This window comes from Pseudorasbora parva, chromosome 17 (assembly GCF_024679245.1).
Source record: "Pseudorasbora parva isolate DD20220531a chromosome 17, ASM2467924v1, whole genome shotgun sequence".
Lineage (NCBI taxonomy): Eukaryota > Metazoa > Chordata > Actinopteri > Cypriniformes > Gobionidae > Pseudorasbora > Pseudorasbora parva.
The window spans coordinates 16,895,910-16,910,494 of NC_090188.1; the positions used below are offsets into that span (position 1 = coordinate 16,895,910).

General features: G+C 36.3%; 2 protein-coding genes across 7 annotated transcripts; both read left to right on the forward strand.

Moving 5' to 3' along the window:
• The first annotated feature begins 2,516 nt into the window (after positions 1–2,516).
• sncga (synuclein, gamma a) lies at positions 2,517–11,623 on the forward strand. Of its 6 annotated transcripts, none has more exons than XM_067421847.1 (6): positions 2,517–2,818; positions 6,160–6,201; positions 6,313–6,440; positions 7,319–7,339; positions 9,300–9,352; positions 10,835–11,623. In XM_067421847.1, the coding sequence occupies exons 1-6, from the start codon at positions 2,698–2,700 to the stop codon at positions 10,848–10,850; spliced, it is 381 nt and encodes a 126-aa protein (XP_067277948.1). In that variant the 5' UTR covers positions 2,517–2,697; the 3' UTR covers positions 10,851–11,623. The 6 variants fall into 6 exon arrangements, with proteins under 6 accessions (XP_067277948.1, XP_067277950.1, XP_067277949.1 ...); XM_067421849.1 differs by having other exon boundaries at positions 9,300–9,356; positions 10,835–11,617; XM_067421848.1 differs by having other exon boundaries at positions 2,518–2,818; positions 9,300–9,361; positions 10,835–11,615.
• A 224-nt stretch (positions 11,624–11,847) lies between these two features.
• zgc:193505 (uncharacterized protein LOC559113 homolog) lies at positions 11,848–14,501 on the forward strand. Its single transcript, XM_067421853.1, has 3 exons — positions 11,848–12,746; positions 13,741–13,980; positions 14,167–14,501. Exons 1-3 carry the CDS (start codon positions 12,674–12,676, stop codon positions 14,205–14,207), a joined length of 354 nt encoding a protein of 117 aa, XP_067277954.1. The 5' UTR covers positions 11,848–12,673; the 3' UTR covers positions 14,208–14,501.
• Positions 14,502–14,585: the final 84 nt, after the last annotated feature.

Sequence of the window (14,585 nt, forward strand, 5' to 3'; positions counted from 1 at the left end):
GACAAGGCTATGTTTACCACTGTGTGGCATCCCCTCTTCTTTTTATAACAATCTACAAAACTCTGGGGACTGAGGAGAGAAGTTGCTCAAGTTTAGGAATAGGAGTGTTGTCCCATTCTTGTCTAATACAGGCTTCTAGTTGTTCAACTGTCTTCTTTAGCTCTTCTTTAGTGCTTTATGATGCGCCAAATGTATTCTATGGGTGAAAGATCTGGATGGCAGGCTGGCCATTTCAGTACCCAGATCCTTCTTCTACGCAGCCATGATGTTATAATTGATGCAGTATGTGGTCTGGCATTGACATGTTGGAAAATGCAAGGTCTCACTATGTCTGGATGGGAGCATATGATGTTCTAGAACTTGGATATAGTACCTTTTAACATTGATATAGTACCTTTTAACATTTTCCAGATGTGTAAGCTGCCTATGCCACAGGCACTCATGCAACGCCATACCATCAGATATGCACGCTTCTGACTGAGCGCTGATAACAACTTGAGTTGTCCATGTCCTCTTTAGTCCGGATGACATGGCGTCCCAGTTTTCCAAAAAGAACTTCAAATTTTGGATTCGTCTGACCACAGAAAAGTTTTCCACTTTGCCACAGTCCATTTTAAATGAGCTTTGGCTAAGAGAAAACATCTGCGCTTCTGGATCATGTTTAGATATGGCTTCTTTTTTGACTTAAAGTTTTAGCCGGCAACAGGAAATGATGATGGATTGTGTTCACCGACAATGTTTTCTGGAAGTATTCCTGAGCCCATGTTGGGATTTCCATAGCATTCCTGTATGTGATGCAGTGCCGTCTAAAGGCCGAATATCACGGGCATCCAGTACAGATTCTCTGAATCTTTGGAAGATATTATGCACTGTAGATGATGATAACTTCAAACTCTTTGCAATTTTTCTCTGAGAAACTTCTTTCAGATATTGCTCCACTATTTTTTGACACAGCATTGGGGAAATTGGTGATCCTCTGCCCATCTTGACTTCTGAGAAACACTGCCACTCTGAGAGGCTCTTTTTATACCAAATCATGTTGCAAATTGATCTTATAAAATGCAAATTGGTCCTCCAACTGTTCCTTATATGTACATTTAACTTTTCCATCCTCTTATGGCTACCTGTCCCAACTCTTTTGCAATGTGTAGCTCTCATGAAATCCAAAATGAGCCAAGATTTGGTGTGACATTTCAAAATCTATAATATTGTGAATAAAATATTTTTTTTTAAAAGTTTATAAGTTTATGAGATTTGTAAATTATGGCATTCATTTTTTATGCACAACTTGTACAGTGTTACAACTTTTTTGGAATCGGGTTTGTATATTATATAACATTTAATTTTTATCTTGACAGGAATTAGTGCACTCTGCAAAAGAATTGTACCTTAAATGGTAAAACTGTACCTTAAAAGATACAATGGTGTACTTTTAACAGGGTACTGGCCCCATTGACAAAACCCGAAAAGGTGTTTATTAGTAACTTAGAGAAATAATATGTACCCTTAGGGTATGAACCTTTTAGGAAGAAAAATATATATAAAATATATAAAAATAAATTCACATTCAAAATGGTAATAAGTGAAAATACGAATATCTGACTTCACCACAGACAATTTAAACAACTCCCAGTTGTTAATACAAACTAATACAACACTATAGTACTGATACAGTACTACAGTACCTTCGGGTTAATTCCTGTCCTGAATATAATACAATATAATACTATAGTATCTCAAGGTAATTCCCTTCTCAAATACTTCTACAATTGAATATTTCAAGGTAATTCCCCTCCCGAAGTAAGGTGACGGCGTCCCGTTGAGAAGCTACTATCACTACCCCAATCACACATGAGCACACAATGAGTCTGTACATTTAATCCTTACAGCTGAGTGAAAATCAGTGTCACTCAAGTTTCCTTCACTGTGATTTGTTCTGGTGATTGGTTTGTAATGATCTAATCATTTGACTGTTCTATTTTGTTAAGCAATTTCTGAGTAGGTCTACATGATCTTTCACCTGAGCATCCTTAGTCTGCATTTTTCTGTAGTTCCATGTTGAATAACCCTTTTACGACTTCTGAGGTCATTATATAAAATATTTCTATCACATAAGCAATAATACTATAGAAATAATATTTGTGTGTGACAGGTGTGTGACAAACACTGGTTTTGGCTGGCGTGCAGGTTTGTGTTATGGTTTGCATATGCTGTGGCAGGATTAAGGGATGAGGTTGTTTAATAATTGTATGAAGCGGTGCACTGATGCTGGATTTGATCATTAACAATTTAATCTTCCAGTATGTGAATCTCATTTATTATGGGCGACTGGAGGAAACAGGCCAAACTGAAAAAGCTTTCTTCTTGTAGATTCCATTTCTCGGCATTCCTCTCACCCACTTGTTATTCTCTCTCTCTCTCTCTCTCTCTCTCTCTCTCTCTCTCTCTCTCTCCTCATGACCCCCCCCCCCCCCACCCCGCTTGACTACTCCTCTTGTTAAGGGTGTCCCAATCTGTCTGAGTCCTGAGTGCCCATCCCACTCTCAAAGGAGCTGCACACACACTCACACACACACACACACTCTAGCAAACGCACTTACCACACTGGCAGTCAGAGCACACACAGCTCCATCCACCGGTTATAAGACGAGAGCCAGTTCCAGTTAAAGGACATAAAGCCCAGCTCCGAGTTCTAGAATGGATGCACTGAAGAAGGGATTCTCCATGGCTAAGGAGGGAGTGGTGGCCGCCGCCGAGAAAACCAAGGCCGGGGTGGAGGAGGCAGCTTCCAAAACCAAAGAGGGGGTCATGTATGTAGGTATGTAAATTCTACTGAGGGGAGAAAAGTCAGAGAATTATCTCAAAGTCAGAAAAGGCTTTTTTTTACTATATTTAATATAATATTCCTTATTTTTTTCTTCAGCAAAGTGTAGTGAAGATGAAGCTGGTTTCCATATGTGTACCATTTTCATATTTAAAAACATTGACAATTGCAAGTTTAAAAACCAGCTTAAAAATTACAAAACCATATTTAAAGGCATAATATAACAAATACATAACATTATAAGCAATTAAATGTATACAGAAAGTCAAATCTTATTGAATTATATCTATGAAATATATTCAAGAAAGAAAATTGACAGGAAGTAATGGTTGAGTTTGACCTTTATTTTTAATTATAATGTTTTTATCATCATCAGGTTTTTTTTGTTGCTTACTATACATGATGTAAAAAACTAAATATCACTGATGCTGGCACTGAAAAAGAGTCCTGTAAATGAAAACCAGGTCAAAGAAGATAAAATTGGGGCATGAGCCCATTTTACACGTGACTGCTGTGCTCCGTCACTACAGCATGTGAACAACAGCGAGTGTTCAAAACCAAACCACCTCTATCTGCCTGTTGACTTTTATCCGATTACAAATTTATCTGCCTAGCCTATAGTTACTAGTACTGTGGTAATTTACTCTGTCCGGAGCAGTAGCCCTCTCTGTGTTTATACTGTCAAGAATGGGTGGGGAATGAAGAGGGAGACAGAAAGAGATAAAGAAAGACAGAAGAAGAAGAAATGAAGCACTTTCTGATTTCATTAACCCTTCAGGATGCAATCAATCGATGAGCTGTGAGTGGCAGGCACATTATGAAGAGAAAAAGCCTAACTGAACTCCATTTATATTGCATGTTAAACGTTAAACTACAAGATATGTCTTACTTTATTGTAATGTCTCAAGAAGGTCTAAATGTATGGCTCATCTTGCTTTTACATTGTTACTGCTATACTGTAATACTATATTATATTAACATGTAATATGGGTAACATTTCACAGTATGTGCAGTACAGTTTTACTGTAAAATACAGCATCTTGTGTGTAATACATAATTTCGTGGTTGTGCTACTAATCTCACAGGAGCACAGAGCACCGTAATCCCATTCCCTTCCGGTCCACTTCAGAGAACAGGGTCTATCTGGGTCAACACACAATCTTTTATGATTCATAATGGCTCTCAGTGTGTGTACACAGTACACACCAGTGACAGGAACCTGTCATTCTGTTTTTAGTGTAATAAACAAAGCACAATGTGCTTGCTGCATTACAATGACTTTAACTTATAATGGACAGGAGAAGGAGTGTGTGTATTGCAGCTGGAAGTAAAAGTTTTCCTCCAGACCACACAGACCATCTTCAATCTACTTTAATCAAAGAAATCTCAAGCCTCTCAAAGAACAGCAAGGTCACTTTGCACTGAGCTGTGACAAACTGCTAACACATACAGTACACATCTCTCTTGCCACTTTAGGACTCAACTACTCTATACACAGACATCTGGTATATGCGAAAAATTAAACGTATCTTTAATGATAAATATTATGTAGTGGGGAAGTCAGTTATTCAAAACCAAACGTTTTAGGGTTTAAAAAATGTGAAAACAAAGAAACATTATAATCTAGAATGAACAAAATATTTTATAAATGCTTTAGATTCTGCACTCTAATTATAGTAATCAGGTATTAATAATCAGGTGACTCTTTGTTCAGATGGCCGGATGTTTTTCCATTGAAACACAAGATGCTCTCAAATTCAGCTGGAGAACATGATCATCGGGTTTGAAAGTCTGGTGGAGTTGAGTGCTGCTGTCATTTTAGCTAAACAGCACTAAAGCACAGAAAGTCTCAGACTTTTGCACCAATATTTAGATCAGGCTGAACTCATAAAACTGTCACTTTAATTTTTGTTGTATTATATAACGTAGATTTCATCACAGACCGCGTGTGCACAGTCCATATGAATTATTTTTAGGATTTAATTCAATTATGGATCAGACATTAAGTGCATTGGGACTGGAGCAGAGAGGGAGGTGATGCAATTGAGACTAATAAATAATAAACGCTTTAAATGGTGCCCTGTATTAGTATGATTTTCAAGTATAGATCCTTCTAGCATTATTGTGTGAAAAGGTGTTGTGGCATATGATTAATATTTAATATCTTCCTCTAAAACCTACACACAGCTATATTTAGTATCACAGTCTCCTCCTCTTAATCTTAGCAGCAAGCTATAGCCGTAGAGATGTTTTATGCTTCGTCATGTAATCAGAGATGCTGTGGAAGTGACATCATATTGCAGCAGGGGTTGGGCCTCTCTATTGATTATAACATTAATATTAGATTCCAGGCTTGTGTTTGTGTCGCAAGCAGAGGCTTAGCCCTGAAGAAGAATGTGCATGTCTTGATAATAAATCAGCTCTTTGTCCAGAACAACAAGAACAATGTCATGTCTCTTTTGAGGGGTGTATTTGTTGTGCTGTGTGAGCGCATGTTGGGAAGGAGGAGCAACTTTCACAGACACATTGCTGTGGGCTCAAAGGTTCTGGGAAGAAACAGAGCTTATGCTTGTTCTACGGGCCATCCGTGCAATAGAGATGCAGTGCTAGAGACGCCATGGCCAACAGGTTTTTTCCACTGTTAGCATGCTAGAAGCATCTCAAAGACGTTTCTCGATCTCTAAAGCTTAAAGCTACACTGCGTAACTTTTTTTAGTTTATTCTTAGCTAAAAACACTTAGTTCTTTCAAAAACATATGTGCTCATTAATGTATATTTACTTCTTTCAAGTAATATTCTCGTAAGTTTATAATATGCCATTGAAAATACATACGGGTGAGGGGTTCGAATGCCGGTCGCCATGTTGCCCCTCCATCTTGAAAGTACACAATATCACACAGTGTAGCTTAATAACACTTAGTGGTGCCAATCAACAGCCTTTACACTGACTGTATAAGAGGCATTTCTACTTGCCATGATTTTGTAGAGTCTCTTGGGTATTGGATATAGCCGGACCTTTAGTTGCACTGCCAGACGAGACTTTGCACAGCAGACTAAGTGTATGGATCTCAGGTCGGAACAGGAGCCACAGATATCTGTCTAAAGATAAGATGAAATTAGGCACAAGTTTGTGGAAAAAGCATTTGTTCACAAGAGTGCATGTCGGAGAACTTAAAGGGACAGTCCATCTAAATAGTAAGAATCTGTCATTCTTTACATCATTTGCTCATTCCAAACCTGTATAATCATTGTATAATCATTTTAGTTTGAACTATATGTAATTCCGTCAGCGATATTACTTGTTCACAATAAACTTTTTTTTTTTTTTTGGACAGGAACCAAGACAAAGGAAGGAGTCGTGACAGGTGTAAATACAGGTAAAATTATTAATAGAAACATAACTAAACAACACTTGTCATTTTCTTAAATAAATACCCTAATCTCAAATCTCAAATAAAAATGCAAGGATGCTTTTTCATCTGTCCTAGTTGCCCAGAAAACAACTGAGCAGGCGAATCTTGTGGGTGAGAGTGCTGTGACTGGAGCCAATCAGGTGTCTGAAAAGGCAGTGGAGGGGCTGGAGACTGTGGTTGTATCCGCTGGCCTGGTCAAATCGGTAAGGAGTTCTTATGCAGCATATGCATGTGGCCAAATAATTGGTCAAATTAGTTTTTTTTTAAATAATAAAAATAGGTGTCTTTAGGTGCACTGTATTATTTAGTCGTATCATTCAAGTACATATGCAGAAAACTTCAATTGCTTAAAGATTCCAAAAATGAAATTTCTGTCATAATTACTCACCCTCATGTCGTTCCAAACCTGTAAGAGCTTTGTTCATCTTCGGAACACAAATTAAGATATTTTTGATGAAATCCGAGGTCTCTGACCCCTCCATGGACTGCAACGTAATTGCAACTTTCAAGGCCCATAAAGGTCGTAAAAACATCATAGTCCATGTGAATACAGTGATTCAACCTTAATGTTATGAAGCGATGAGTATACTTTTTGTGAACAAAAACAACGACTTTATTCAACAAACTTTTCTCCCCATCACAACACATACATGATCATGGGATTGTGCTCATCCAATAGTGAGCCGGCGTTTGGCCGTAAAACCCGAAAGCGCTGTACTTTGTTAATATAGTGACAGGGAATAGATTGTTGAATAATTTTTGTTTGTTTTTGCGCACAAAAATAATTCGAGTCGCTTTATAACATTACGTTTGAACCACCGTATTCACATGGACAATTATAACAATGTTTTTACCACCTTTCAGGGCCTTGAAAGTTGCAGTTAAGTTGCAGTCTATGGAGGGGCCTGAGAGCTCTTGGATTTCCTCAAAAATATCTTCATTTGTGTTCCGAAGATGAACAAAAGTCTTACTAATTAATAACAGAAATTTCATTTTTGGGTGAACTGACCCTCGTTCAGTCATAAAGTTGGTATTTTTGATATGATGCTCATGTTTTACTCTCTTACCCAATCATGGACAGGATGAGCTGGAGAATAATGAGGTGCTTTCACAAACTCAATAAATGCACGAATGAAGTAAAAGCATGCTGAATGATCACATTTACCTCAAAAACATGACCATTAAAGACTAATCTCTCCATTTGAATACATCAAATTATACATTTTCATAGGCATACTTTTCTCGCAGTTTGGGAGCGGGGCAGGTCAGCAATCAGTGAAGCAAATAACTTGACTCATTGCTCAGCAAGAGTGATGTTCTTCATAAATAACTAATTTCTGCTTTCCAAACATTAACCTCTTAACCCTCGCCCTGTGCTGAGAAATAAATAAAAAAATGACATACCCCAAATAAAAATGTCTGCAGCTCTTAAACCCTATGGTCTATATCCATAAATGTGGTCTTATTTTAAACTAGACACTTTAAATTATGTTACCCAAAAGTCATAATAACTCAAATAGTATAGGGACAGATTAAAACAAGGGGAAATATGCATGTAAGTGACTCACGTTTTTATTTTTTTATTATTCCCTTATGGAAAAAAATATTAGATTTTAATTTTTATGCCCTGAAAATAACCTAAATATAAAACTGAATGTCTGATCATGCTTTGATTAAAATTTGAGGACGATTCTCTCAAAAATGTAGCTTCTGTAAGCTTTTATGTCAAAAAAGACTGGGCGTCCTTTCAATAAAGTCCAATTATATTAGAACATTTGTGTAATAGTAAAGAGTAGTTTTTATTCAAATAAATCTGCAATAAACTGCTAATTATAATGCATTTGCAGTCCCTGATAACTAAAACAACTATTTACAGAATTTACAAGTGTAAAAAAAACTCATTTAGTTGATAAAAACAGTCTCTTATTTAGTCTGCGCGTTGTGTGTAAGTATGTGTGCGCTTACACTGGCAGGCGCTGGATACGATGAATGAAAACTGTGGAGACGACGCTAAGTAACAGCTAAGTAAGCATGAGGTATTCACCAATGCATCTTACGACATTTCTTACAGAAACTACGCAAAATATTGTCTTTTGATTCGTTACTACATCCATCAATCAAATCTATGCTGGCTATGCATTGGCTAGGCATTGACTGGCTTATCCAACAAAGGACCGGCGAGTTTGACTGACAGATGTATCACCCAGTGACGCGCTCCTTTTCTATCTATGTGTCCTAGTCAGCTTTTGATTGAAGGAGAGAGACCTGGGAGGGTTTAATATAACCGGAACAGTCCACAGTACAGGGGAGATTGTCAAAATAAGGCTTACAATCGCTATTTCATTGAAAATGGACATGATTGATTACTCTTAACACAAAACGCTTATGCAAACAACGGAGGATTTTTAGTTTTTTCCCCTTATTTTTTCGTTGTTTTGGATTAAAAGTGGGATGCATTTTGAAGAGTGGACTCTTACACAGACATGTATGCTGTTGTTTCGTGGATTCGTCCGATCTGATCTGAACGTCAGGAGATGAAAGATGAGTACCGCGTTCATTATGCTAATGTTTAAATAGCCACTGCTTTAGCATTTAATTTAACCCTTTCCTCTCTGGTGTATTTATTGCAAAAACGAGTTCAGAACATGAATCTTGAGTGTTTTAGCTTTCAAATGATGCATAGTTTGTGATAGTTGATTGAACAGTTTGTATAAAACAAAAGTAATTATAAGTAGAGACACGCCCACTTGCGTCAGACGCCCCGCCCACGAACCGGTGCGGATTAAGAAGTTAACATGCATTTTTAAAAACGCATTGTATTCATTCAAATGATTGATTCAACTCACATGCATCTGTCGCTGTAATATGTCAACAAACATGGACATAACATCTTCCAGAGGAAAATAACAACAGAACAGATGTTTCACACATTAAAATGTATAGAAATATTTTTTTTCTGTTTTGTAAATACTTTACAAAACAGGTCAAAATATGACTCATCGATAAAAAAGAAAAGAAAAGCCGTTGACAGCTGAGTTGTGTTGTCGTCTTTCTGCCTCCAGGGGGAGATTTCGAAGCACGAGGGAACTGTAGAGCAGCCTACAGACGCTGGACAGTAGGTGAGGTGAGAAAGGGTTTTTTTCAGTCTGTAATAATTGTCAAAAACTGTAATACTTGTCAAAAAGGGTTTTTTTCAGTCTGTAATAATTGTCAAAAACTGGCTCAAAAAAAAAAAAAAAGTTCTGAAACAACAGTAATATATATATTTTTTTTTTTGCAAATTTGATTCAAATAAAAATGTCAGTAGGCCTAAATATCTTGAATTAAAATTAGGCTTATCCACTCATATTTTTCCCTAGTTGGAATAAATAAGCATAGTTTGATAGCACAAATCTAACAACCAATTGATCTAATTTAGTGATTTGCATGTGAGGTGCAGTGTGTAAAATGTATTAGGATCTATTGACAGAAATGCAGTATTAAACACAGCTATGTTTTCAGTGGTGTATAAAGACCTTACATTATGAACCATAATGTTTTTATTAGAATGGGCTATTTCTACATATCACCGCAGGTCCCCTTACAGTGAAGTCACCATTTTGCGGCGCCCATGTTTGCCCTAAATGGACACAACATAATGTCTCTTTGACTGCCGGGTATAAGTCCTCTGCGTAGCTCGCAAACTTGCGGGCTCAGCTGAAGTGTACATCGAGGGTGCATAGCAGCCGCAAAAGTGGGTCCCTTTACAAGCACCCTTCTTTAAGCTTAAAGGGTTAGTTCACCCCAAAATTAAATATATGTCATTAATGACTCACCCTAATGTTGTTTCACACCAGTAAGACCTCCGTTCATCTTCAGAACACAGTTTAAGATATTTTATATTTAGTCTGAGAGCGTGTGCAAGTGTATGTACACTATAATGTCCATGTCCAGAAAGGGAATAAAAACATCATCAATATAATACTTAATATGTGACATCAGTTAATTAGTTAGAATCTCTCGAAGCATTGAAAATATATTTTGGTCAAGGAACAACAAAAAGTACGACTTTATTCAGAATTGTCTTCTTTTCTGTCTTTGTTTTCAATCCTCAAATAAAGAATCAAATGGTTATGAATCAGCGTATTTATTTATGATTTGGATTGCGTGTCAAACTGCTGAAATCACGTGACATTTGTGATCAGAATCATGAATCAATACACTGATTCATAACCGTTCGAATCTTTATTTGAGATCTTAATCTTTTTCAAATCCAAGCAAAACCTTTAGAAAATAACTTTAGGTCAGCATGATTACACAATTGCAAACAATGCTGGCAACAGTCTGACAATTTTTATTTCTTTAAACACAAACTAGTTTAGTGTCATGTCACACTCAGCAGTTCATGTAGTTTACAGTCTTATCAGACTGTTAACTACATGTTTTTACAGTTATGCACATGCTTCACCTCACAAATGCAATGAAGATAAAGGACAGACAGGCTCTGTTACATGTGTAGGGAGTATATACATTGCTTAAACAGTGATATTTTACAAATAATGTCATTTGCACGGTATGTCAAGCATACCCACGTAAACATCCTTCTGTTTCATTTCAGGCTGACGTCACACTGAACACCCCTGTGATGCTCCGCTTCTTGCTTCAGAAAAGAGAGTTCATTAGCTGCTGCTGACCATGCCTGAATATTATCATGCTAAACCTCTGATAGACACTAAATAATATCTAACTTCACAGAAAACAGACACTCACCTCTCTCTCTCTTTTCTCATGAATAAGATCTCCTTACCTCACTTTCCTCACGTAGACCTACAAAAATACTGTTCACAATTAAAACATTACTTTATCTAGCTATGCAATATTCACGTATACTGTGTGTGCAGTGTGTCATTACCACATTTTGTGTTAAATGCATGTGCTAGTGATTTAGTCTCTTACCTGCCCTGAAACTAATACCTACCAGTTTTCCTCCACCCAACACAATGAGGTTCGATGGATGATGATGATGGTTTCACATGATTATTGAGATGAAAAGGAAAACATTCCAGCCCAGATACACTCTCACTGTTGTAGACACTGTCTCTCAAAGACAGTGTTTGAAAGGAGCAGGAAACTATAATCACAGATAAGCAAATCCCAAAAAACAAGGCAATTGAAAGCAGTTAAACATGAAGCTGGCTGATTGAATCTGTTTAAAAATTATCTTAAATTGTTACAGCGTGACAGGGCTTTAGAAATGCTCCTATATGTAGTTTGCGATAGTCTATCCATTATACACAAATCACAAAATCTGCAAATGATGGGCAAATGAGCAGTTGCTAGGTTACATAATTTGTTTGCATGCTGCCTCACAAATACACTTTAACTGATCATAATCATTTACTTGACTTACTGTTCTCAATGATGTCTGAAAACAGGTGATTTTTTTGAATACTCCATCTGTAATAAATTCATTTTGGTGAAAAAAATGTTTTTCTAATTTTTTCCCTTATTTCTAAAACAGAATATTGCTAAAATAAATATATGAGAATATATAAAAGACAATATTGCAAAGAAAGCAAACAAGTATAGTTAGAAAAATATTTGTAAGATAAAGGAGCAACTCAATATTCAGTATTGATTAACATACATAGGCCTACTACAGGCTACATTCAGCTCCACACTTAATTTCAACGAAACTATGTACACCCAGATCTCAGACCAGAACACCCCTCCCTGTTCCCGACACACCCGCACATCCAATTAAATATGCATCTCATCAACGAACAAAGACTTTGACATAGAGCTTATCCCATATTGCCACCATAATGCTATACAGAGAAACATTCTGCATCTGCCAGAATATCAGCATTTATGAAGCTTTCATCGTCTGCATGAGTTATCCGAGTCATTCAGCTTTTTCCACATTCCAGCTATGGGAGGAGACGGAGAAGTCTATCAGCCCACCAATTTTCTATTGCTCAGAGGAAAGTCATTTACAACAAAACATAAACAAAGACAGAAATGGCAACAACAAAATCAACCCTGTACATACCAAACTATCTCCATTTCCCCAGACTTGTAAAATTACAGAAAGAAAAGAAATAACTAAAAATATAAAGTAAAATATGGTAAACAATACTGAAAATAAATACATTTAAATTACATCATTAAATGACTACATGCTCTTATTTTAACAAAAAGAGTTTCGAAAAAAGATTTGCGCTGAAACCCTGATTGATGATGAGACATGAAAATGGCCAAACCAGTCAAGCAGGTTTGCTGTTCTCTCTGTTGAAATCTTTCTACTCCACCCAAGCTGCAGTAGCCAATGGGCACGCACATCCCTGACATACTTTCATGGAGCTGCAATGAAATAAAACCTCACGCATCTTCAGCTCCAAAACACTAACACAGACACACGCTCTTGCAAACATCAAAAACTGCGTACTCTAGAAACATGTCTTTCCTTTCAGGATTTTTGGGTAATAAAGCAGCAGATTCATTTGTTGACCAGGCAGTGGATAAAGCAGGTGAGTTCCTTCCATTTGAGAAGCTTAAAGAAACTTTTGAGCTATTTTTACATGTTAAGTTTTTGTACTTTTTATGCTTATTTTGTGTCCTCATTTACCCAGACTAGTATTTTTAAGTTTTATAAAACTATAGATGAGATTGTTTTTCTAAAAACTTACCTAATAAAATAAAAAAATAGTTTAAACTAACTTTCAGGGCAATTATTATGGTTATTAGTTAACTCAAACTAAAAACAAAACAAAAAAAATGTTAACTTAAGTGAAATAAAATATTCAAAAGTTAGTCATTAATTCAGTGTTAGTTAGTTAGTTCAGCTAGTCATTTGTCATTTTCTAAAGATTTATAAAAACTAAATAGATGTACTTAGAAAAAAACAAACAAAAATGTCAACAAATTAAAATGAAACTAAATATATAAATAAAAGCAAATTCAAAATATTAATACAATAATATAATAGTATCACAATATGAAAATAACATACAAAACAAAACAGAAGACATCAACTTTTAATTAATTAATTTCTCTGTGAACAATAACACAATCTCTGTGATGATGTCATGACTCATTGAACTAAATTAAATGCAGGCTGGGCAAGATGTTTCCCCACCTTTCCACAAACTCAATTTTTCAGTGAACACGAAATTGAATGAAATGTTTCACGTTTATTCAGCTCATACTTTTAATCCTACTTATAAACTAGCAGTGCTTGTTCTCCAAAAAAAAAAAAAAAAAAAAAAAAAGAGCTAGATGAAATATTTTTTGAGAATGCAGTCAGTCCAGTAGTCATGCCACTCCTTATAAGGTGCAAAGCGGGCATTAAAATACAAGAAACCATCCATGGCTATTTTTAGACATAAGAGAAAACAAAATGCTATACTTTTTGGCCACAATCTGATGGGAAAGTGGGAAAGAGGAGCTGTGTTGTGTGAAACTGGACTACAAAAAAATTGTCATGAATTACCTTTAAATAACATTTCTGTTCAATTCTCATAGCTGCTGCGGCTAAAAGAAAGGTGAAGGAAACAATTACTGGAAAGAAACAGGAAAATGATAAGACCGGGGGCATGGGAGGTGTTTTCCCAAGTAAAGAGGATAAAGACAAGAAACCAGAAAAGTCAGGAGGTGGAATATTTGGTGGGCTCCTTTCATCAGAAAAACCAGAGGGAAACAGCAGTGGAGGAGCCATCAGTGCAGGAGGAGGCACTGCAGAAAGCAACATCGGAGCAGACAGCAGTGAGTTTGCTCATCCTTCTTAGCAAAAACTAAATTACAGTATACATTTTTATGTTCAAACATCAGGAGATCACAAGTCACAACAGTCAAAACCGTATGACTCTAATATCATTTCATAGGGACAACTACAAAATGTAAATCCACCATGCACAAATATAATAATATTCATATTTTGTGTCTGATTAGGTTTCAACGATGCACTGGATGAACTTGCTGAGTTCAAGTGAGAAATGATGTTCTGACGATTGGGGAAAATCTCTTTGGCTGAGGTTTCCAGTTGGCGAAGATCTCCTAGTGTCATGGACTGTGTTACTCATGTAAATACTTTGATGTCTCTTAAATATCTTATGTACGACAACTAAAAAAAACTCAAAAACTCATGCCCATTGCATCCATATTATGTATTTTGTTCAAATACATTCATTTAGCATGTTTTTTGCTTTTAATAATACGTTGTGATAAGATGTTGAGTGAATAAAGCTGAATAGGGTATTTATTACAGAAAAAATGTCTCATTTTATCATTTAAATGAACTACTATGCTAAGCAATTTGCCGTAATTGCTTAGCATAATCTTGGATTGAAAATCACTTGTATTTAGTCAAA